At 34.6% G+C, this 23,179-nt stretch overlaps 2 protein-coding genes and 1 non-coding gene across 4 annotated transcripts; 1 reads left to right on the plus strand and 2 right to left on the minus strand.

Annotated features, from left to right (window-relative positions):
• The first annotated feature begins 696 nt into the window (after nucleotides 1-696).
• LOC129890209 (ABC transporter F family member 3) lies at nucleotides 697-10,712 on the plus strand. The gene is made up of 18 exons (XM_055965773.1): nucleotides 697-1,128; nucleotides 2,775-2,993; nucleotides 3,374-3,566; nucleotides 5,583-5,791; nucleotides 5,915-6,070; nucleotides 6,980-7,108; nucleotides 7,218-7,319; nucleotides 7,427-7,573; nucleotides 7,701-7,763; nucleotides 7,938-7,984; nucleotides 8,143-8,202; nucleotides 8,303-8,385; nucleotides 8,643-8,737; nucleotides 9,080-9,166; nucleotides 9,395-9,482; nucleotides 9,629-9,714; nucleotides 10,077-10,139; nucleotides 10,237-10,712. Exons 1-18 carry the CDS (start codon nucleotides 925-927, stop codon nucleotides 10,354-10,356), a joined length of 2,151 nt encoding a protein of 716 aa, XP_055821748.1. The 5' UTR covers nucleotides 697-924; the 3' UTR covers nucleotides 10,357-10,712.
• Nucleotides 10,713-11,057: 345 nt separating this feature from the next.
• Nucleotides 11,058-11,128, minus strand: TRNAG-CCC (transfer RNA glycine (anticodon CCC)). Its single transcript has one exon. It is a non-coding gene; the product is annotated as a tRNA-Gly (tRNA).
• A 3,883-nt stretch (nucleotides 11,129-15,011) lies between these two features.
• LOC129890210 (septin and tuftelin-interacting protein 1 homolog 1-like) lies at nucleotides 15,012-22,780 on the minus strand. 2 transcript variants are annotated; one of them, XR_008766990.1, is made up of 3 exons: nucleotides 19,982-22,780; nucleotides 17,501-17,758; nucleotides 15,012-16,933 (listed from the first exon to the last, which is right to left on the minus strand). XR_008766990.1 is itself a non-coding variant. In XM_055965775.1 (2 exons), the coding sequence occupies exon 1, from the start codon at nucleotides 22,629-22,631 to the stop codon at nucleotides 20,025-20,027; it is 2,607 nt and encodes an 868-aa protein (XP_055821750.1). In that variant the 5' UTR covers nucleotides 22,632-22,780; the 3' UTR covers nucleotides 17,399-17,758; nucleotides 19,982-20,024. The 2 variants fall into 2 exon arrangements, 1 of the variants encoding a protein (XP_055821750.1); XM_055965775.1 differs by lacking the exon at nucleotides 15,012-16,933 and having other exon boundaries at nucleotides 17,399-17,758.
• Nucleotides 22,781-23,179: the final 399 nt, after the last annotated feature.

Below are 23,179 nucleotides of genomic sequence, written 5' to 3' on the forward strand. Positions count from 1 at the left end.
TTGTTTACGTTCAAAAGACCATATTAATTATATGGGTAAAATAAATAAAAATTAATTAATTATATTTTAATTTAATAAGTGATCAAGTAATATAAAATAAATTTTTTAGTAAGATGTCTATCTAATATGAAATAAAAAGAGTACTTCTGAACTTATCTAATTTACTATATATGGTGCTTAAGCAAACTTGCCCTCAATCTAATGACTTCGATCGCAACTTACATTCAAAGACTTGATAATTCATGAAATTTTACGATTAACATCAAGTATCATACTTTACTAGTTTTTCATCAATATGAGAGTCAAGATATTCATTGGTAAAAGTTTTTTGTTTCAAAAGAAGCGCATGTCCACCGCACACACCACAAACGAAGCGATACAAGTGGTAGATTGCCAATTTAGTATATCTTGGCGTTTTCTATGTAAATGTTCAAATTGAATTAATCATGTTTTACAATTGATTGTGTAATCAAAATTTGTCTAATTCTTATTGAATTTAATATTATTATTGTTTATTATATAATTTGTTTTATATTTAATAAATATTTAGGCAATTTATGTATTTCCTTTTTCTACAATATATCAAAAAAATAATAAAAATTGAGATATTTGTGTAATTTATTTGTCCAATTCTTATTGAATTTAATATTATTATTATTTTTTATATAATTTGTTTCATGTGTTTAATAAATATTTAGGCAATTTATGCATTTCCTTTTTCTACAATATATCAAAAAAAAAATAAAAATTGAGATATTTGTGTAATTTCCCCTTGGCCCCTGCTTTCAGGTTTCGCCAGGATTCTCACTTTCTCACCGAGAGCCGCCTCACACTGTACCCGCAACCCGGTCCACAACCCATCTCCCCTTTCATTCCGGTTCATCTTCTCCATCACCGGCAGACGGCGGAAAGTGGAGAACGAAGATGACGGAAGTCGCGAGCAACGTTGTACACGAAATCCTAGGCAGACGAGCTCAAGATGTAGATCAGCCTATTATCGACTATATTATCAATGTTGTCGCCGATGAAGATTTCGATTTTGGACTCGACGGTGAAGGTGCTTTTGAAGCTCTTGGAGAGCTACTCGTCGATTCCGGTTGCGTTACTGACTTCTCCGAATGTCGTGCGGTATTAATACTTCCAATTCATGCTCAATTTCGTTATTGCTTATCCTAATTCTGATATTTTCTGCTCGAAATTTGTTATATTGAATTGATTCTGAAAGATGAGCTTATTATACTGTTAATAGTTTGGATGAGTACAAGTTATTGACTAGGGACGTAATATAAGAAACAAAGTAAGATTTTTGAAACTTGGGCTTTAAATAAGTCATAGACATTTGCATGACTACTAATTATCTCACATTTAAGAGTGGAAAATGAGAAGTTTAAAGTTAAATCCTTTATGGATGTAGGAAACTATCATTCTTTTTAGATAGACCTTGTAAAAAAGTTTGCACTTCTAGGCCCCTTCCGGGCTACAGAATCACGTCAATTAATGTTTATGCGGGAAACTTGAGTAAAACTTTAAATGTTTATAGTGGAAACTTGAGAAAAACTAGCTAAATTTCTATACGTAAATGTTGAATTTATCACTTTTAGTGGATTCTAAATCTTTTACTACAGACTGGCTCAATATTCTGGGGTTTCAATGTATAAAAAATTGAACATTATTGTTTGTATTGATAATAATATGAATGAAGCAATCATGCTAGTTTTATGAAACAAGAAATGTAATTGATTTAGAGAATCCTTAGTTTTAATTTGTTTTGTAAGGCAAATTACCTACAAGAAGTTTTTGTTTTTGGTTGATGAAGTAAGGAGGTTCTATTAAAAGGCATCAAACAGATGCATCAAATGTTACAAGAGAGTGAGTGAATGTGCATATGTGATTGCTCAAGAAGACAAAAAATGTCTAAATTAACACAAGGGGCATACACATTCCAAAAAATTATACAACTACTTACAGGGGCCTGGTCTAGCCAACTAAAGAGACTTAGTAAACATTTTGCTTCGAGAACATGAATTGGAGTCGAAATCCCATCAAAACATCTGTTATTTCTCTCATTCCAGATGCACCAAAAATAGAAGAAGGCACCTTTTGCCATAATCTTTTGATGGACTTTCCAACTCTTCAAGAGCACCAACTTTCACAAGCTTCCTTGATACTGTCAGGCATGACCCAAGCTAGTCTATACAAGGAGAAGAAAATATTCCAAAAGTATCTTGCTACTGTAAACAAGGACAAGTTTTGATGAATAAAATTTTGATTTAAAAGTTTACTGATTATTAGCTTAGGTTTATCATTTATGGAGCAATAATTGTGTGATTTACCTAGAGAGCTTATGATGGTCTCGAAAGGAAAATTATTTATCAGCAAAGTAGAATCTGAGTGATTTGGTCTGAATAGAGAGTGACCAACTTTGTTTTGGACTCAGGTGTTGTCAGTTGAATTGATTCGGTATTAGCTCATTTATGAGTAGGGGACTTCTAAAACCAGAGAAATAAACAGCCATTTACGGGGATCTAGGAATTCAAATGGGTGAATTACTCTCATTATAGAGCAATTTGTGAACTGAAAAGTTTAAGTATAATATGGTGAACAAAATAACAAGTAATTTGTTAGTACCAGAATTTTTGGTTATACCAGCATTATTATTGTGGTTGTTAGACTCCTCTATGAAGGTCTTTGTTGCATCCTGTTGTGTTTGTAAATTGAGTTGTCTGCAATCTATCTTCAGTAGCATAAAGAGTGAACTTTTCCAACCATGACAGGTTTGTAGCAAGCTGTCTGAGAAGTTAGAGAAGCATGAATTGGCTAAACCCCAACCGACGGTGAGAAGCTTAAAAATGCCGATGAGAATGTTTGATGGAATGGATGAAGAGGAAGCTCCAAAGAATAAAAAACCAGAACCAGTTGATGGTCCTTTGCTCACAGAACGTGACAAGATTAAGATCGAAAGAAGGAAGAGGAAAGAGGAACGCCTGAGAGAGGTGAGTGGGAAAATGATATTCTTGACAATAATCAGAATGAACCTGTTTGACACAAATATTGGTTGTTAAATATGTTGGGGAAGCCAGTTCTTATTGTATATGAACTACACTCATTTGACTTGACACTTCACTGAGTTTCCATTTATTAGTCTAATGGAGCGTGTATGTGTGTGACATTTCACAATACTCCTTTTGTTGGATAATGGTTGTGTTCATGAAGTTATGAGACAGAATAAATGTAATCCCTCTCCTATTACTGCTTAAAAAATTGTAACCCTCTCCTTCAGCGACGTGGATGAAAAGAAGAGGGAAAAAAAGAAAAGATGAAAGTGGCTGGTTTACTCCTCCGTTTTTTTAATCTGTATGGCTTGATTCTGCAGGCAGAATACCAAGAACACTTGAAAGAAGTGGAGGAAGTGAAAGCTGGTATGCCTTTAGTGTGTGTGAATCATGATGGGCAGGGTGATGGACCAACTGTTAAGGATATCCGTATGGAAAATTTCAATATATCTGTCGGTGGTCGTGAACTTATTGTCGATGGTTCTGTCACACTTTCTTTTGGAAGACACTATGGTATGCTTGATTATCTTATTGAAAAAATAGATGAAAACTCATTCACATGTAGTTTGATTTTGCGTTTTTTTTTAGACCTTTTAGTATCAAGTAGTTTGTATCTCATCGATATGGTATTAAATCATGAGTTCATGACATCTTTGAACATGTTAGTATATAGAAATAATTTGTTTACTATTTAAATTGGTAGCACTTATCTAAAAAAAGGGAAGCCCGGTGCACTAAAGCTCCTGCTATGCATGCGCAAGGTCCGAGGAAGGGCCCGACCACAAGGGTCTATTGTACGCAGCCTTATCTTGCATTTCTGCCAGAGACTGTTTTCAAGGCTTGAACCCCTGACCTCCTGGTCACGTGGTAGCACTTATCTAAAAGAATGGTAAAAATGATAGTTTGGAATTTGAGGAGAAAGTTGAAAATTCACATCAGATTGGATATAATACAAGATTGACCTAGTTTAAATTCATTCATTTAGAAGTGTTGGAGGGAGAAAATTTTGGCATCAAGGGGAGAAGTCAAGAATATTGGGTTGGGCTAAAAGGAAAATATGCCATTTCTTCAGAGGGTGCAAGTATCTATCTATCTTGATAAACATTTAGGGGTCGTTTGGTAGCATGTATTAGTTCTCTAATACATGTATTAGTCATGGTATTATTTAGGAGTCGTTTGGTAGGGTGTATAAGAATAATGCTAAATAAAGCGTATTAATAATGCTTGTATTAGAGCATGTTTGGATTGGCTTAAAAAGGTGACTTTTAAGCCAAAAATGACTTTTAAGTCAAAAAGGGAAAAGTGGGGGGGGGGGGGGGGGCGAACGTTTAACTTTTGACTTCTTTTTGTAAATTTAACTTATTTTAAGCACTTTTTTGATTTGCCAAACGCTTCCAAAAATTATAAACTAATTTAAAAGCTGGTTTGACCAACTTTTAAGCCAATCCATACAGACTCTTAGTTATGCTTGCATTAATTATGAAGAGATATTTCTTATGCATTGTTTGGTTTGGTGTATTAAAAATAACATGTATTTTATAAAAAAAATTAAAAATATTTATTTACAAAGATACCCTTCAAAAATATGGTGGAAAAGATGTAAAAAGGGTTTTGAGGGGCAATTGGGTCTTTAACCATGTTAATGCATGCATTAAATCCCCTTGCATTACTAATACCTAGAAATTCGTGGTATTAATAATACACACCTTAATACACAATAGAGTGTATAACTAATGCACATAACACGAAAAAGTGTACCAAACAAGTTACTACTTATACACCAAGTTAATGCATGCATTATTTTTGCTAATACACTCTACCAAACGACCCCTTAATCCTTTATTTGGTAGGATTTTCAGCCACGTATTAGTTATACACCGTATTCAGTATTATAAGTGATATAACTAATGCATAGCAAATCATGGTATTAGCAATACAAGGGCTATTAATACATGTATAAGCATGGTTAAAGACATAATTGCCCTCAATAGACCAAACCAAACAGTGGATGAGAAATAATCTCCAGATAACAAATCTCCGCATTATTAATCCCAGTATTACTAATACATTCTATTGATCTATTTCGTACTATTCTTATACATTCTACCAAACGACCCCTTAATGTCTTAAGCAAGTAACTCATCATGCACACATCCATTATTTTGTCACTGGGAAGAAGACTGGAATACATGAATTGGTATAAATGTCAAGGGGGTGAAACTTGGGGGAATATATTTGGCCAAACGGTGTATTCTATGAAAATTAGCTTTTAACTAGAAATCAATGGGATTGGAAGCAATTTATGAACATCAACCAGATGATTCGTTCCAACCGAAGAGCAACAACATAGCCTATAGCCAGTGTATATTGGCATTTTTTGCTCTTTATTTATTAATTAAAATTATTACTTTCTCAAAAAAAAAAAATAGCCTACAGCCAGCGGCGTAGTTCACTTCCTCTTTTTGTTTGTGATTGGCAGTTATGTTTTATGCATCCACAGCCTTACCTGAATCTCTAATTTGGGTGCAGGTCTTATTGGAAGAAACGGTACAGGGAAAACAACTCTCCTAAGGCACATGGCTATGCACGCTATCGATGGTATTCCCAGGAACTGTCAGATATTACATGTTGAGCAAGAAGTGGTTGGTGATAATACCTCAGTTTTGCAATGTATTCTTAACACTGATATGGAGAGAACCCAACTTCTGGAAGAAGAGGCTCATCTGCTTGAATTACAGGTTAGAAACAGTTCAATGGCTAAGCTTTTATGTCATATTATACTGTTTAATTAATATTCCTTTGTGTTTTGTTCTCATTGGATCAAGTATATTCCCATCCTTAGCATTTTCATGATTTTCTAGAGAGTGAGTGACTTAGAAGGTGAAGCTGCAAAGGGTGATAAGTTGAATGAGGGGGTCGACAAAAATTCCCATGCAAAAAGGCTTGAAGAGATATACAAAAGACTTGATTTCATTGATGCTTACTCAGCTGAGTCACGTGCAGCAACTATACTATCGGTTAGTTTGACTTTGCCTAGTGTTTCGGTTTGCAAGCTTTTGATCGCATCAGTCTCTCAATAACTGTTGAGAAAGTTTGTTCACTTTATGTATCTTCTTGATGCTCTTTTTACTGAAATCACTTGCTTCATAAAAATAAAGTTTATTCACTTTATGCACTACGTTTAATTAAAACAGAGTTTGCATTTGATATATAATATCGCACACAAATGTTGTATATTAGAAACAAACTGCACATGTTAACTTATAATGTATGAGCAAGATTTAGACCTACTAATACATGTACCTGGGATACCTGTTCCTTTCCTTTCGTTGCTTCTACGATTATGCTTCTGCTTACTGTGTCTTAAGGAATATGTTTTGGATATGGCTCAGAAGTATGGAAGCTAGTCTCAAGCTAATCTTGCTGTTTTTGCCTCTCCTTGAGTTTAAGTTGTCTTAGCTTCTGTCCTAACTTTACGTTATCTGAACTATCTTGCTGTTTTGGCCACTCCTTAGCGTTTAAGTTGTCTGTTGAGATTATTTTCTCTCTGATAATGTAATGTTGTCTTGTCGTTTTATGCTTCTATTTCCAGAATAGATGTAGTCTTCTTATATATGTATAGATTCAGGCTTCCATAGCTTCGGCATTATACTCTTTATACGTTTAAGCTATGGGTATGTGTACTAGCATCTTAAACTGAAAGTTGCAAATGGGGGAAGATGCTAGAAGTCAATCTATCTTTGGCAATCGAAAGTTAGAACTCATTTATTTAAGAGGCTAGGTTTGATTCTGCTGTAGTTTTGGCGTGCTTCAAGTCGGATGCTTCTCCACCTCAATTTTTCTTATGATGTTTTGCCTATTGGTCGTTTGTGTTCACTCCAGTTGTAATGAATAGTCTAGTTCTCATTGATGGCTATTACTTCCAGGGTTTGAGCTTCTCTCCAGAAATGCAAAAGAGAGCGACTAAAACATTTTCTGGAGGATGGAGAATGAGAATAGCTCTTGCTCGGGCATTGTTCATTGAACCTGATCTATTGTTGCTTGATGAACCCACGGTGTGTTATTTCTTCTTGAGGATGTAGATGTACATCTATTCAAACAATGAACTTGTGTTTTCTTTTGCATGCAGAATATCATAGAACTTAAGTTTTCCTTCCCTTGCAGAATCATCTTGATCTGCATGCTGTCTTATGGCTGGAAAGTTACCTGGTGAAGTGGCCGAAGACATTTATAGTTGTCTCTCATGCTAGAGAGTTCTTGAATACTGTGCGTGTTTACTTCTCTTTGACCTAAAACAATAGTTGGGTTCAGTATGTCTAGATGTTGATGTTTGTTCTGACATCTCATAAACTTATCTTTGCTTCTTTCTTCAGGTAGTCACAGATATCATCCATCTACAGAATCAGAAATTGAGCACCTTTAAAGGAGACTATGATACATTTGAAAGGACACGAGAAGAACAAGTTAAGAATCAACAGAAGGCATTCGAGGCAAATGAACGTACAAGGGCCCACATGCAGGTCTTTCCCAATTAGATTATCTTTTATTGGTGGACTATTGCAAACAGATTATTTGCGACCTTATTTGCAGATTTCTTGTCTAGCTTTTTAATACTTTGATACATTTTTCGGTTATAATGTTTTGCAGACCTTTATTGATAAGTTCCGATACAATGCAAAGCGTGCATCTCTTGTTCAATCTAGAATTAAGGTATTCATTCATTGCTGCTCCTATATATCTTGTCAGTTTCCAGTTGTTATGGTTGTTTGCTCAAGTGATTTAATCAATTGCCAGATCTGATTGTTTAATAATTTAATTAGGTCTACTTTTGATGCCTTAGCATACCATGATCAGTACATGAATGGTTTTCCTTGAATTTGACAGGCACTGGACCGAATTGGTCGCGTGGATGAAGTCATCAATGATCCTGAGTATGTATTCATTCCTTTAACACATTGCTCCTATATATTTCTGTTACTCTGATGGTGTTTAACATGTTATCACCTGAATCTATAAAATTCCGATCTCTTTCGTGTTGCATTTTTTTAATTATATGAACTCGTGGTTATTTTGCATATGCTGTATGCAGCTACAAGTTTGAGTTCCCTTCTCCTGATGATAGACCTGGCGCTCCTATTATAAGCTTCAGGTTAAGCATCTCCTAATCTGTGGCTAAGACATTCCTGTGATCTCTTGTCAGACAGCAAATCTCAGCTAATTAACTTCTTACCTTATTGTAACTAATGCAGTGATGCATCCTTTGGATATCCTGGGGGCCCAATATTGTTCAAAAATTTGAATTTTGGAATAGATTTGGATAGCAGAGTAGCAAGTAAGACCTTTACTGCCTAACAATCAAGTATTTTAAAGTTCTCTTAATTGTTGCAAACCTTTGTAAACTGTACATATTGATCAGTAAATGTCTCTCTGCATTTGCGTTGAGTTTTTCTGTTGGGAAGTAAAATTAGATCTCTCTATTTTTGAATTTGGTAGCATGTGGCTTTGGCATGTGTATCTTTATAATTGTTTCTCAATCATTTTTCCTGTTCTATATATCATGGACCTTGTCTCACCATGTGTATTTTCCAGTGGTTGGTCCTAATGGTATTGGGAAGTCAACAATACTTAAGCTTATTTCTGGGGATCTTCAACCAACCTCAGGGACTGTTTTCCGCTCTGCTAAGGTAAGCTTTAATTGCCAAAGACTTCAGAGATTTTGTGAGTTCTTTTTCTTTTTTAAAATCACTTCCAACATATACTAGTTCTGTCGTTAACATTATGTATTCACCAACTTCTCTCAGTGTACCATATTGTCTGATCAATTTGTGTTTCAGCCGTATTCTAGCATTCTCTCATTACAATTCCTGTCATTTAGTAAGAGTCTATAGACTAATAATTCTGTATGAGCAAATGCTAGTGGTTATCTTTTGACCTTATAATCGAATTCATGCAGGCGAAAGTCTCATTTTGCTCTATTCAGTTACTTTGTCTTAATGCATTCTAAATGCACTTCTCTTTTTGTTTAGGTCCGCATTGCTGTATTTAGTCAGCATCATGTTGATGGGCTGGATCTGTCCTCAAATCCCCTCTTATACATGATGCGTTGCTTTCCAGTAAGTTCTCCTAATTGATGATGATTTTTTTTTGTAAATTCTAAAATATATGTGTAATAAGTTCTCTCTAAAGGTGGGTCTAGCAGTTGATTTTTCTGAATTTATTTGTGTCCGAACTCCTGAATAAGATATTTTAAAATGTTTTATTGCTCTCTTACATCTGATATTGCATAAGTTGATCTGCAAATTATCTCTTTTAATGTATAACCTTGCTCTGGCTTCCTGCAGGGAGTGCCTGAACAAAAATTACGTGGTCACCTAGGTTCATTTGGTATCACTGGAAATCTTGCTCTTCAGCCTATGTACACTTTGTCTGGTATGTTAGCATTCTACTTGTTTTTTCTGGTATGGATCACAATGATTCAGTTTCGCCTTCTGTTATGTGTTGGCATTTGTAGTCAAGAGTTTGTGGTATGATAATAACTTATAGTCCACATTATTGATTGATCTATGGGATCTCAGGTGGCCAAAAAAGCAGAGTTGCATTTGCTAAGATAACCTTCAAGAAACCTCACATATTGCTTCTTGATGAACCATCAAATCACTTGGTAAGTTATATTTTACTTGTTTTAGTTTCTTATTAACCATCCTTTTTCATACATCCGTGATTTTAATGTCTTTTTGTTGCCTATAACATACTTGGTGGGAGTAAAAGTGGAAGCTTTGCAGCCTTCCCTCGGGCACACTGAAAGCCCAAATTTTTAACTGATGCGTGTGTGGGTTTTTATGAGGGGCCTGGTTTGGTTTCATTATTTTTTCATGATGACATTTAACCTCAACAGCTAAAGCAAATGATGTACTTAGTATTTCGTTTATCCAAAGGTTCTTGCATATACGATTGCATTATCTGCTATTGATACTGTTTGAGGGGGAACATAGATATGCAAATTTCTAATCGAGCTCTATGCAGGATCTGGACGCTGTGGAGGCGTTGATACAAGGTCTCGTCTTGTTCCAAGGAGGCGTCCTGATGGTACTATGAAACTTCTGTCAATTATTTTTTGGCTAAATAGAAACATATTTTGGTTTTGCTGGTGTTTAATGCTGCTGCTACATGATGTTATTTATAGGTCAGTCACGATGAACATTTAACATCTGGTAGTGTTGATCAACTCTGGGCCGTCTCTGAGGGCAGGGTGACGCCTTTCGACGGGACATTCCAAGATTACAAGAAAATACTGCAATCATAAACAGTTCTAACAGAGTCTGCTGATTTCTGAAGAGGCCAAACTATTATTAGTTACTTCATGGCCTAGACCCCTACTGTATATGCAGAGATACCTCATGTCCGATGGAAAATTCATTGAAAACGTTATCGACGAGCCAAATTCTGATGAATTTCCTAAAAAAAAATTTAGTGATTTTCTGCTACTACGTATTTCTATTTACAACTGTCCAAATTAGTCACAAACATTTTGTTGGTTTGATCAACTTTGGGTTTCAAAAGGTCAAGAATCAATTATCAAAAAAAACAAGAAAAATGTTGAAAATGATGCAATTTTTAATGACTGAATAAATCTTATGAGCAGCTCAGATTCTAATGATATCTAATTTCTACGTTGAATCGAGCTTACTCATAGTATTAATGAAAAGAGAGAACTAAGAGAGTAATTTCAATCACCTTAGGTAATTCAGAAGGAAATGAAGTTAGAGCTATTGGTGGCAAATGAGCGGGTTAACCTATGAACATATGAAAACTCTTAGTACAATGACAACTATTCATCCATCTCAAACAACTTACTTTAAACAAGTTGAGATTGAGCATTTAGTCTTATCGGGTAAAATTATCCAATTACGCGTGCTTACTTTCTCTTCTTAACTCTTTAAAAAGGAACGCGATTCGTGGAAATTGGTAAACGTGGAGGAAAAAGAATAAGGAGAAACCAATTATTGCGCATCCGGGGAATCGAACCCCGGTCAGTACCGTGGGAGGGTACTATGATACCACTACACCAGATGCGCCTACTTGCAAATACCTTACAGAGAAACAAATGATCTTTGCTCGTGAACTATTCAAAATTGAGCAATGCCACCATGCTTGATCAACGAGGGAATCAAGTTTGGCGAGTTCTCGTTGCTTTCTACTTTTTCTGCTTCATATTAGCTGTTCACTTTCTACTTTACACGCCCCTTAAGAAATCATAAATAAGAAGGATAGTTTAAATAATGTAGAAACTTTTTTGAAACCTTACAAACTATTTAATTGCAAGCGCGAAATAGAAAAAAATTAATTTATTCTTTCTTGATTTTATAAGTTGACAAGTAATAAAGCCTATTTTTTGCAGGTATGATTTCCTACATTGGCCTTTTATGGTTACCAATGCTCTTGAAAAACAGATTTTACTACAATCAAAATCACTTATTTTCTCCCACCAAACAGGCTATATATTAATCATTTTTTCAACGGAAAAGGGTCAAAATTACCCCTGAACTTTGAAAAATAGTTTATCCATGCCCTTCGTTATACTTTAGGGCCAATTATACCCTTATTGTTATACTTTGGGCCAAATATTATAACAGAGTGCCACGTGTCGGCCTCTCAGTGGCCAACTTATTTTCCCTTTTAAATATGTTTTTTTATTTATTTTTAAATCTGTTTTTATTTGTTTTTAAATCTGTTTTTTAAATTTATTTTTTTAAATCTATTTTTTAAAATATGTTAATTTTTAAAAACAGATTTTTTTAAAAAAAGATAAAAAACAGATTTTTTTTTAAAAAAAGATTTTTTTAAAAAAAGATAAAAAAACAGATTTTAAAATAAAAAAGATAAAAAACAGATTTTTTTAAAAAAAAGATTAAAAAACAGATTTTAAAATAAAAAGATTTTAAATCTGTTTTTAAAATTTATTTTTTTAAATCTATTTTTTAAAATATGTTTTTTTTATTTGTTTTTAAAATCTTTCTTTTTTTAAAATCTTTTTTTTATCTTTTTAAAAAAAATCTGTTTTTTTAAAATTAACATATTTAAAAAAATAGATTTAAAAAAATAAATTTTAAAAACATATTTAAAAACAAATAAAAAACAGATTTAAAAATAAATAAAAAAACACATTTAAAAGGGAAAATAAGTTGTCCACCGAGAGGCCGACATGTGGCACTCTGTTATACTCAAGGGCATATTTGGCCCAAAGTATAACAATAAGGATATAATTGGCCCTAAAGTATAACGAATGGCATGAATAAACTATTTTTCAAAGTTCAGGGGTAATTTTGACCTTTTTCCGATTTTTTCAACTCATAATTTAATAGGACTTTGATGCAAAAATTAGCTACAAAATACTATACATAACTAGTAGATGATGTAAAAAATTTCCCTAATGTAAAATAAACAGTTCACACTTGGTGAAGTTGTAGTACTTGGATTAAGCATCACTCTCCCTATTTCCTACGTTACAAAGTCAGCCTAATTAGAAAAAAGTAATAAATACAGGGATGTTAAAATGCATCCACTTCCTATAATATTCTGACTCGAACCTTTGGGTAGACTCTGTTGAACGAAGTAAATTAGAATTCCTCGATACAGTCATTCTAATCGGCACGTTCCCTCCAGCAAAGTAGCATGTATAGACATCGACGAATAATATACAACTTTGCTCTTTTATCTTTCAAAGTCTTTTTTCTTGTTATATAAACTCTGACTCTGGCTCTGGCTTTGGCTTTGGCTTTGGCATTGTTGGATGAAGTTGAAGTTTCTTCCATTTATGTAAATTGCTCTAGATTTTGAGAAATTAGTAGTAGTTTCTTTTAGAACTTTCATGGGAGCTTACACTATAAATAAATAAAAAACATGTCTCAGTTTCATCAGTTTATATTATATATATAATATAGTTAGACCTTTTTTTGGCACTAAACCAGGGGCCTTGTTTCCTGCTTTTCAGTGACTCTTCTTTTTACTGCTGGCATGGCCAGTAATCCTGGTTTTAGGGTTAACTGTTGCCTATAATTAATATGGACAGGTTGAACTGAATTTGAATTAATTAAAATGTTCATTTGAGTTAACGGATTATTAATCTGTTCAAAGTTATTTGAGCTGAAATAAATATGATAGAATGTATGCAAATCTTATCACTACTTCATGGGAATAGAAAAGTTGTTTCAAAGACTCTTGGCTTAAGTGTGACAAATTCAAATAAAAGAATAAGAAAATAATAAAGCAATCATAACAACTAATAAGGACATTCGACTCTTATCAAGATTTAGTTTTCTTGTTTGTTTTGTTCTAATTCGTAAGAGTATATATTTATTCCCTTTGTTCCAATTTAAGTATAATAAGGAGAGTATTTAAATTTTGTGATTTTGAACTTGTTTGTCGAAATTGAAAAACTTAATAAATATAGAAAGGAATAATTTTTTTGGGGACGGATCAAAAAGAAAAGTAAGACACTCAAATTGAAACAGATAAGTAATAATATTGTTTTCTCTTTTTTTATTATTAGATATAACATATCAAATAGAAAAAAATATTTCGATAGGGTTTCTCATGAGTTAATTTGAGTTACATATCATGTTTTAAGATTAATTTTACCACCAAACTTGAACAGAATTATATTTTCATGGACTAATTTAACACGGTCAATAAACCTGGTTTTCTGCTACCTGTAACTGTTGCTCCAGCCTCGAGGACACAAAGGGACTGTTTTGCATAGCCGTTCTTGTTTTTTTACTATATTTTTCACTTAAAGAGTTCACACTTATCCTAAAATGACACAAGTCCATTCATCGTGAGAAATATCATATCGAAATCTTAAAATAATGATAAAATTATTTTCAATGACTATAGTTTGTTCATAGGTTCAAAGTTCAAATTATGAAATTAATTAATTAATAATGTTTATGTTAGGGTAGACGGTTTTTCTAGACCTATGAACATCACAGGACCGTTGTTAATGAATGTGCAAGTTTCAGCTTTAATCAAATATTACATTCGTTAAAATGTGATGATATGTTACAATACATTATAAAATAATACTTGAAAGTTCACTTTAACAGATGGAGAAATATGATTAGAAGGTAGAATTTTAATTTTAGCCTAACTTTGATGACAACTTAAGATTCTTGACATGTGCTTTTGTTTGTCATCTTCGTATGAATCTACAACCATTATAGCATTTTTTTTCTTTTTAAGTAATATTTTAGTAGGGAAAAACAAATTATTTAAGCATAATTATTCCGTATGGTATAATTTTCCTAATTACTTATATAAATGCTTTAGCGAATTATACAAATGTTATACCCATAAATTATTTGAATATCGAAATATACAAAAATTGTGAATTGTATAGCGAAATATATAAACGTCATACAAAAATTGTAAATTGTATAGCGAATTATACAAACATTATACTAAAACTGCGAATTGTATAATGAATTATACAAGCGCTATTGTATAGCAAATTATACAAATGCAATACACGAATTATATAACAAAATATACAAATGAATTATAGCAAATCTCAGCAAAATATACTCACGAATAGTAATAAAATGAAACTATAATCATATGAAGTAATAAACTAGTAATGTTTGTCATCTCGTGTAATTTTCTCATTTTGGTATAGGTTAATTAGTAACCGTTAATTACATTATTATTTAGGTTAAATAATATATATTAGTGCATTAAAATTAAATCCTACTCCTATTTGGAATAAGAATACTAATACTCATACAAAACAAAAGCCAAACCCAACGAAAAAGGTCAAACCAAAGTGGACACTTAACAACAACAACAACAACCCAGTGAAATCCCACAACGTGGGGTCTGGACGGCTGATTTCGAGAGACCCTCGACTAAAAAAAAAGCATAAAAAGGGGTCAAATAAGGTTAAGAAATTCAAAGCGATATAGAAAAATAAATAACGAAAATGTCGCAGATTATGAAGGGGGGAAAAGAAAAGGAAAGCTGATTACATAAGGAACATTAATTTTCTACAACTACTACCCAATTATGTTCCTCCTATGGTATTCCAAACAATGAGACGTAGTATATATAATGGAGTATTTGACTACGTGTTTATATGATTAGTTTGAAATAGTTCACTTTAATAGATGTCATTTGTTGCATTGCTGTATCAGAAATGGTTAAATTTCCAGGCGGAGCTCCCTTTTCCTTTTCTCCTATTCTGCCCTGGACTTCTCATCACTTTGTACTTAGAAAAAGAAAAGTAACATAAAGAAGACGAGTCTGTCAATATTCCTCTAACAGTTAGGTTCAAGATTTGCAGCACAAGCATAAATCACATGACGGCAGCAAAAATATACAACAGGAAAAGATGCAACCAAGTCCATACACAATATGGATTCTAAGATATATGAAGTTGAAATGATGTCTCAGCAAAAAAGAAGGTATGTAAGTTGCAAAAAAGGAATCAAATGGACTGCACAATTTGAATATGTGCCCCTACATCCTACTGTTGCTAACAATGCTAAATCGTCTACCGGTTCTTCTTTTTGTTTTCTTTTTTTCCCCCAAAAAAGATGAAGGATAAGTCTTGTCTTAGTCAACATAGCAGGCACACTAAACATCAGGTACTCACTCTCTGGGTTATATCACAACTTACATCGGCTCTTGAACATGTTTTACACTATGAATAAATACTAGAACGACAAATTCTTCAACCCTTCATATTCTTAAGATTGAATTCAACATGGAAATAATTTGCAAAAGATGCAAGTGGGACGCTAACAATTTATACTCCAAATTAAAAAAGTAACAAAAATGAAATCAATCATGAAACACAAATGACACAGCTAAATATTATGAGTAGCATAGCAACTAACATACCAGTAAATGGCAGCAATATAAGTTTCAAGTAATTCATAAATGGGGGATAAAGATACTGATTACTGAGATGTGCAGAGTCACTGAAAATAATTAAGGGAAGTAAATAAGCAATTACCAATCGAAATGTCAAAACCTAGGCAATTATAATGACAACACCAAGATCAGCATCTAAACAAACATACATACTTTCACAAATTTTATATAACTGTAACTTAAAAATAACATTCACAAACCCTAACCCTTGTCTCAACAAAAAATGGATCAAAATTAAACCCAACTTTCTCAATAAGAAACACACACAAATTAAAGAGAGAGACACAACTTGGTTTCTGCCGGATTCATCATTGAAAACACAAAATCAAGTATCTTTTCTGTGTAACAACCTATTATAATACTCATCGAGTTCCTGATTTTTCAATTAATAGCTTTAGACCATTGAGCCTCCTGTCTTCAATTTACCTGCAACTATTCCCATTGCCGGCCTTTCTGTTCTTACAAACAAACAAAAAAACATTTTTTCCTTCATATAAATTGGTTATGGCATGGATAAAGCTACTATTTTTATGATTTTTAATCTGTTGGTAAATATGATTAAAGCTGAAACTTGCACATCCATTGACAAGGGTCCTGTAATCCCCACAACCCCTTCAGTGATTTTTCTTGAAAGAGTTCAAGAAGCTGCTCTTCAAACTTATGGCCATAAAGGGTTTGACGCTAAACTGTTTGTTGATATGTCACTGAGAAAGAATCTTTCAGAAACGATACATAATATTTGAGCCAAAATTATGACTGTCTTTCCAAAATTTGTATTATAAATAAACATATAAGTGATATGGAAAGCAACACAAAAGTACTACAGATCTCTTCTTTTGATAGGTAGAAATGCACTGAAGATCTAATGCTCACACCTTGGACTGTAAAACACATGACAGCACTTATTCAAAAGGAATTTTGCCCATTCTGAAGTCATTCAACACACATGATATCTGAAGAATTAAGAAACAATGTCATTCAATGAGCAAATGGATGATGCACCTACGCATTTCATCCAAGCAAACAAGAACGTTCAGGCCACAACCAAAAGAAAGAAACTTCAAGGTAATCATAATCATCCTGCCAATAGTGACAGCTTTTCAAGCTATATATTATTGGCTTTCAAGTTGGAAATGTGAAGAATAACATTCAAGGGCATTGTTCTATGTTAGTTTTTGAAGCTGACAAAATAATAGATAATCTTAAAACAACATGACATCACTAACTAAGAAATATGATTCCGCTTCAAGAAGTATTAGTTTTTGAAGGTCACGAAAATAATAGATCATCTTAACACAAAGCAACACTTATCCCTGAATCAAGGTAACTCATGAGTCATGACTCAAGTAAATGAAACCCTAAAACCCAGATAGAGAGAGCACCAGATAAAAAGAGCCAGAGCGGGTAAGAGATTAGTATAGGGAAAAAATGTAAAGATCGTGTCTCTCTCCTATATAAATATAGTAACAGAGTCATGGAGCCTTTGAATATAAAACTTCTGGTCTTCCTTCATTACATACCTCTGGTTTGACGACCGCCATAGGGCCTTCTAACACTAGGAGATCAAACTGGCAAGATTGCTTATCGGCCTTTGCAAACCTAAGGACAAATAAGCCTCAACGTTAAAAGTGCTAATGAAATCGAAATAGGCTAAGCTTTCTTCTCTTCAAAAGACACTTGTCAGACAGAGACCGCAAACCCTTCACAAAGTAACCCTCTCCAAATTCCAGTAAGACAAAATGCATCTTCGACATGATGATTTCATCAGTTTGGAAGCTCTGTACAAAGAAGAACACGGTAGACCAAGATTACATACTTTAGCAATCAATGTAAAATTTTCAAACAGGAACACACACCCCGACAGATTATTAAGAACTCAAAAGGCAAGCAATAGTTGACCAAGAGTCCTTTAAAGGATGATATAAAAAAGATAATAATGTGAAATCACTTCGTTCACTCTTTTGTGTATCTTCAAAACAATAGAACATTGAAGAGAACTAGGAAAAACAGAAGTTAGAACAAAGATGAATTCTTGTCATATGGAAGCTTAATCATCTTTGTTAAAAGCTAATTACACCATGAATTTCTTCAAACATTCCACATGCCATATGGTTTATTATCCCATTTCATTTTCTTCACATTCCCTCCTCTCAGAGTTAAAAATGCAGTCCAATATCAATTGCTTCTCATTCTATCTTCCTAATACCTCCACGAGGTAGTGGCAAAGTCTGCGTACACTCTACCCTCCTCAGACCTCACTTAGTGGGATTTCACAGGATATGTAGTTGTTGTTGTTGTTCTATCGTCCTAATACAACCACAAGGAAATTTCATATATCCTGCCTGTCCCCCCCATTACCCGACCCACCTATGTGCCATTGGAGGCATAGATAACTGAAAGGAATTTTGGGAGACCTGAATAGGCAAAAGCTCGCACACATTCTCCACCCTATACAATCTCTAACAGTCTTCATGCCATGAATATACAACTACTACACACATCAGTTCCACACATGGGAAAGAACATTGTTTTTGGTCTAATGCAAGTTCTTTAAAGTGACTGGGGCTCAGCAGGAAACAAGCAAATTACTTTTCATATTGATAATAATGGTGTCATCTTGCACGCATCTCGACTTTCCACAGGGACGCATGCAAATATATATATGCGCACACACATACATGTGTGTGTGTATGTGCAGATCATAGTTGGCAATAAGTTGTCTTAGGCAACGAGTTACAATGAGTGGAACTGTAGACGAATGTAGAAGCCTCTGAAACACTTTAAAAGGGATAAATTTCTTAGTTATTAAAGAGAGAGGGGAGAGGAAGAGACTTTAAAAGAGATCTGTAACTTCCCCTAATTCTTTTACTTTTTTTTTTTAGGTGTGTGGGGGGGGGGGGGGGAGTGGTGTTTGGAAGTTGGAAGGGACCCGGCTATTTCCAGAGCTCATTTATAGGACTATAGAAAGGCAAGCTACAGTGAAAATCGTTCATAAAAACATCCTGTTATTTTCTGCTAGCTTTCTGTCTTCATATCTGGCATCAATTAACATAGTGCAATTGACTTTTTCATTTGCCTCTCATGCAATTTATTGCTATGATTACTTTGGTTGTTTCAAATCCTCTCAAAGAACATTGGAGAAGCCATTCAAAGCATGGTCACAAAAACCAAGCTTCCTGTCAAGTGTTCTTTCATTGAAATCCTTAATTTATGATCCATATGATTTGTATTTACTAAAGCAAAAGATACAAATAGCTTGTTCATGCCAATGCAAAGAATAGTCAAAATGAAGAAACAAAATTAAGTTTCAAGGAAGTAAACCACTAAACCAACTAGGAATTTCTTTGTTTTGCTCAACATAAAACAAAAGGAAAAAACTAAACTAACAAGGATTATTAGATAGCTAATATTGAGCATCTTAGGTGGATGAACTTTCCTGTCATCATGTCCTTCTACAGCTCATATATGAAATGGATTCGCGGTTAATCGCACAGAAACTACAGAAAGGCCTGTGAAGGCTCACCCATTGAATTGCAACTCTTCTAGCAACATCATCCACCTAGCAGTCTTTTCTAAATCCTAATATGTAATACCCAAAAGAGAATAAACTCCCAACCCAATTAACACCCCTTACAGCTGCCCCAAAGCAAAAATATAATAACAGAAAGTCCAATCATCAATCTCAAACTAGTTGAGGACAGCTATATGAATCCTCAATATCCATTTAGCTCCAAAAATGTCAACTTTATCAAATAAAAAAACATTTAGCTCCATTTAGAGTCGTTTCATTCCAAAGAAGCATGAAATGGAAATGGATGATAACTTTCAATTGAGATTGAAATGTGTTGTCGTTAAATTGAAAAAATATGAAAAGATGAAGCAAAATTTATGAAAAAAAATAAAAAACCGATCTTTTTTAGCTTATAACATGTGGTTATTAGCTAATTACTTGGGAAATTAAGGCATAAAAGTTAAAAATAAAAATGAACAGATTAGCATACCTAATTGCGCCAGAGATAGATAACATTCAAGAACTTAAGACATCTATCGGCGCTTTAACCCAGATCGATTATGCAGGTCCAACAGCTGTTCAAGTGACACAAAAGACCACCTGTCCTCAACTTGCGCAAATACCTTCTGATTGAGAGAATCTATAATAATACTAATGTTACCAAAACCATATATCTGATGACCATCTTGCATCCTGCCAGGTTTAGGCTTGAACAGCAAACCATTCTCTTGAGCATGAACTTCAATAACTTCTTTCATGCTCATGTCAACCCCACCACCTGTACCATCCATTTGGATACCACTGTTAGAGCCCACAGAAGGGCGGGATTGAGCTCGTGCTGCTGTTTTTTTCTGAGTCTCAAATTGCCTTTGTTCAAGAACCCTAAGATAACTTATGTTCTCCCTCATACCAGGCTGAACCACCTCCAAGCCTTCAACAGCCTGGTTCATCATGTCTAGAGCCAGATTGAGTCGATAGCGAACATGTTCATTTGCCTGAAGTTCATGCGGAATAAGTTCCTTCCAACCCAAATACCATTTCGTCACTTCTTCAAAGTTCGGGTTTGAGCATAACCAGTGGTATAAAACTTCTTGCCACTTGTTGAAGAATATATCTAGTATTGGAAGCATGTGATGGATGGGAATAGCAGTAGCCCAAGTACGAACCCAATAGAACTGATCAAGGTTCTGATTTGCTGGATTTATTTGGAATTCATGCATCACTGCTAACAACTTTGGAACAATAAACCGGACCATTAGTTTTTCCCAGTTAATTGCATCAAACACAGTCTTCCAAGGAGACAATATGTAGTATGCAGACATATCACTTGGGTGCCAAGCATGCAGTACACTTTCCAATCTGTTACGTATAGTGTGGTAGCAGCTTTCCAATCTTTGACCCAATAAGGGCAACCATGGATGAACCCAGGAATGGATTGGAACTGTTTCTCGACGTGGATCCCAGTAGTCCACAGCAGCTGATAACTTGGGCAAAATAATGTTTTCCAGTATTGTCTGAAGGACTGAAGAAGGCAACAACTTCTCCCAAGAATCCAAAAAACGAAGCATTGGTTCAGGGTCCCTAGCCTGCCAGGTATTGGTGCCGGATATTCTAACAGCAGGGAACACAACTTCCATAAATAGTTGAGTATAAGGAGATGCAGCATCAGAGATAGCAAAGATGTCATCACCTTGCAAAAGATCCTTCCACAGAGAAACCACTTCCAATCCATGTGTTGGAGTTTGAAGTGGATCCCATCCCTGAAAAATTCGAATAAACAAAGGCAGAGCATATGAGCACGCTATGCTTGACAAGTTGCAGAGTGTGTATTCCTCAACATACTGCTTCTGCAAGTCTGCAAATGCTTTTGCAAGGGAGTCTAGGGTCAGGGTACCAGATGTGCTCTCTTCCCCAATCCGGTCCAATACACCAACAATCTCTTCCATATTATCAAACTGCTTTTTTTGGCGAGCTGCCTCAGCTTGAAGCTTCTCCTTCTCCTTCTGCAAAGCAACAACTGTCTCCATCTCATTTCTCAAATCACTATCAATTTTTTGTATGTCAAGTTCTGCCAAATCCACAATCAACCTGATATTATGCTGAAGTTCGGGCATTGGAACATCACTTTCCCTTGCTTTCTCTTCAGCATTCAAGTTCTCCAAATTCGTCAAGACTCGAACCTGTGGACCTCTCATATCAAACACCTTCTGAACAGTTTCCAGGCCTTGCTCCTGCTTTTTAGCTAACAACTCTTCAGCTGTAACATAAACCTTCTTCACTTTTTTAGCTTGCTTTGACCAAAGCTTCTCTTTTGATCGACCTTCCACGGATAGTATAGCAGGACGAGCAACAGGCTGATTTCCATCTGATTCTTCAAGAGCTGGTGCACTACTAGTCTCCTTATAGTCATTAAATCCCATCCCCATATTCTTCGGCCTCAGCTTCGCCTCTATCGGAGCCACAATTCCTTGCTCATTTTTACCCAACCCACCTCCTTTATAACCCATCTTCTCAAGCAACTTCAGCCCAATCCCCTTGGTAAACTTCTCGAACCCACCGACATCCCCACCAGATTCCCTTCTCCCCACTGATTCAGAAGATGATTTCTTCGCCAACTTCTCCTTCTCCTTTTCCCTTTCCTTCTCACGTCTTAAAGCACCTTCTTTAATCTTCCTACCAAAAGCACTGGGCAAAAAGTTTGCCCCATCAGCTTCAACCTCATCAGCCTTATCATTAACCGAACTATTACTAGTACCAAATCCAAGGCCGCCAACAGAAGCTGCCCCAAATCCCAATCCTAAACCTTTGTTCTCTTCTTCTGGCATAATGTGCTCGTCATTCTCCTCTTTCGAATTCTGATCAATTTCTTTGTTAGGCATAACAATTCCAGTTGATACGAAATTAACAGGTTTAGTTAGGTCAGGTTTTGATGAAAAACCTTTTTTCCTCTTCTTAGATGGTGATCTTTCATAGTCAGAATCACTATCACCAGAAGCAAAAACACCATAGAGTGTATCATCCTTGGTTTGAACTTTCTTTTTCTCTTTCCGTTTCCGATAGTAGAATTCACCACCGATCCACTGTCCATCTTCAAAATCGTTCTCCATACCAAACCTTTCCATTTCCTGATAATCATCCATGTTGTTCAACTTGATAAAGAAAAGAAGCTGATGAAATTAGGGTTATGCTTCACTTTCTGGATTTTAAAATCGATGTGAGAGAGAGAAGTTAGGGAATTTGAGAAATGGAGGAAAGAGGAAGAAGAGGGGCGCGTGGCTTTTCAAGTGCGAGTATAAATAGCTGATGGGATAAATGAATACTACTCGCTTTTGAATGGGTGTTGATGGAAGGTGGGGTCGGTGATAACAACTTTTAGTTAACAATCTTCATATGACTATCATATTAAAAAATAAAATCAAATGTTTTTTTTTTTATTGAATTTCAATAATTCAACATCCAACATCTAAATCTACTTCAAATTAGTTTAAATTTGAAATATAAATTCATGTATTATAAAGAATAAACATTAATTATCATTTTTCAAACAATAATAAATTTAACAAATTCTTTTATTATATTGTGCTTAATCATATTCTCATCAATAAAAAACATGTTAAAATTGATTAAATTTTTTTAGTCACTTATATTTACATGCAGAAACTGAAAAAGCGATGAAGGGTCACGCACT

This window comes from Solanum dulcamara, chromosome 5 (genome assembly GCF_947179165.1).
Source record: "Solanum dulcamara chromosome 5, daSolDulc1.2, whole genome shotgun sequence".
NCBI lineage: Eukaryota > Viridiplantae > Streptophyta > Magnoliopsida > Solanales > Solanaceae > Solanum > Solanum dulcamara.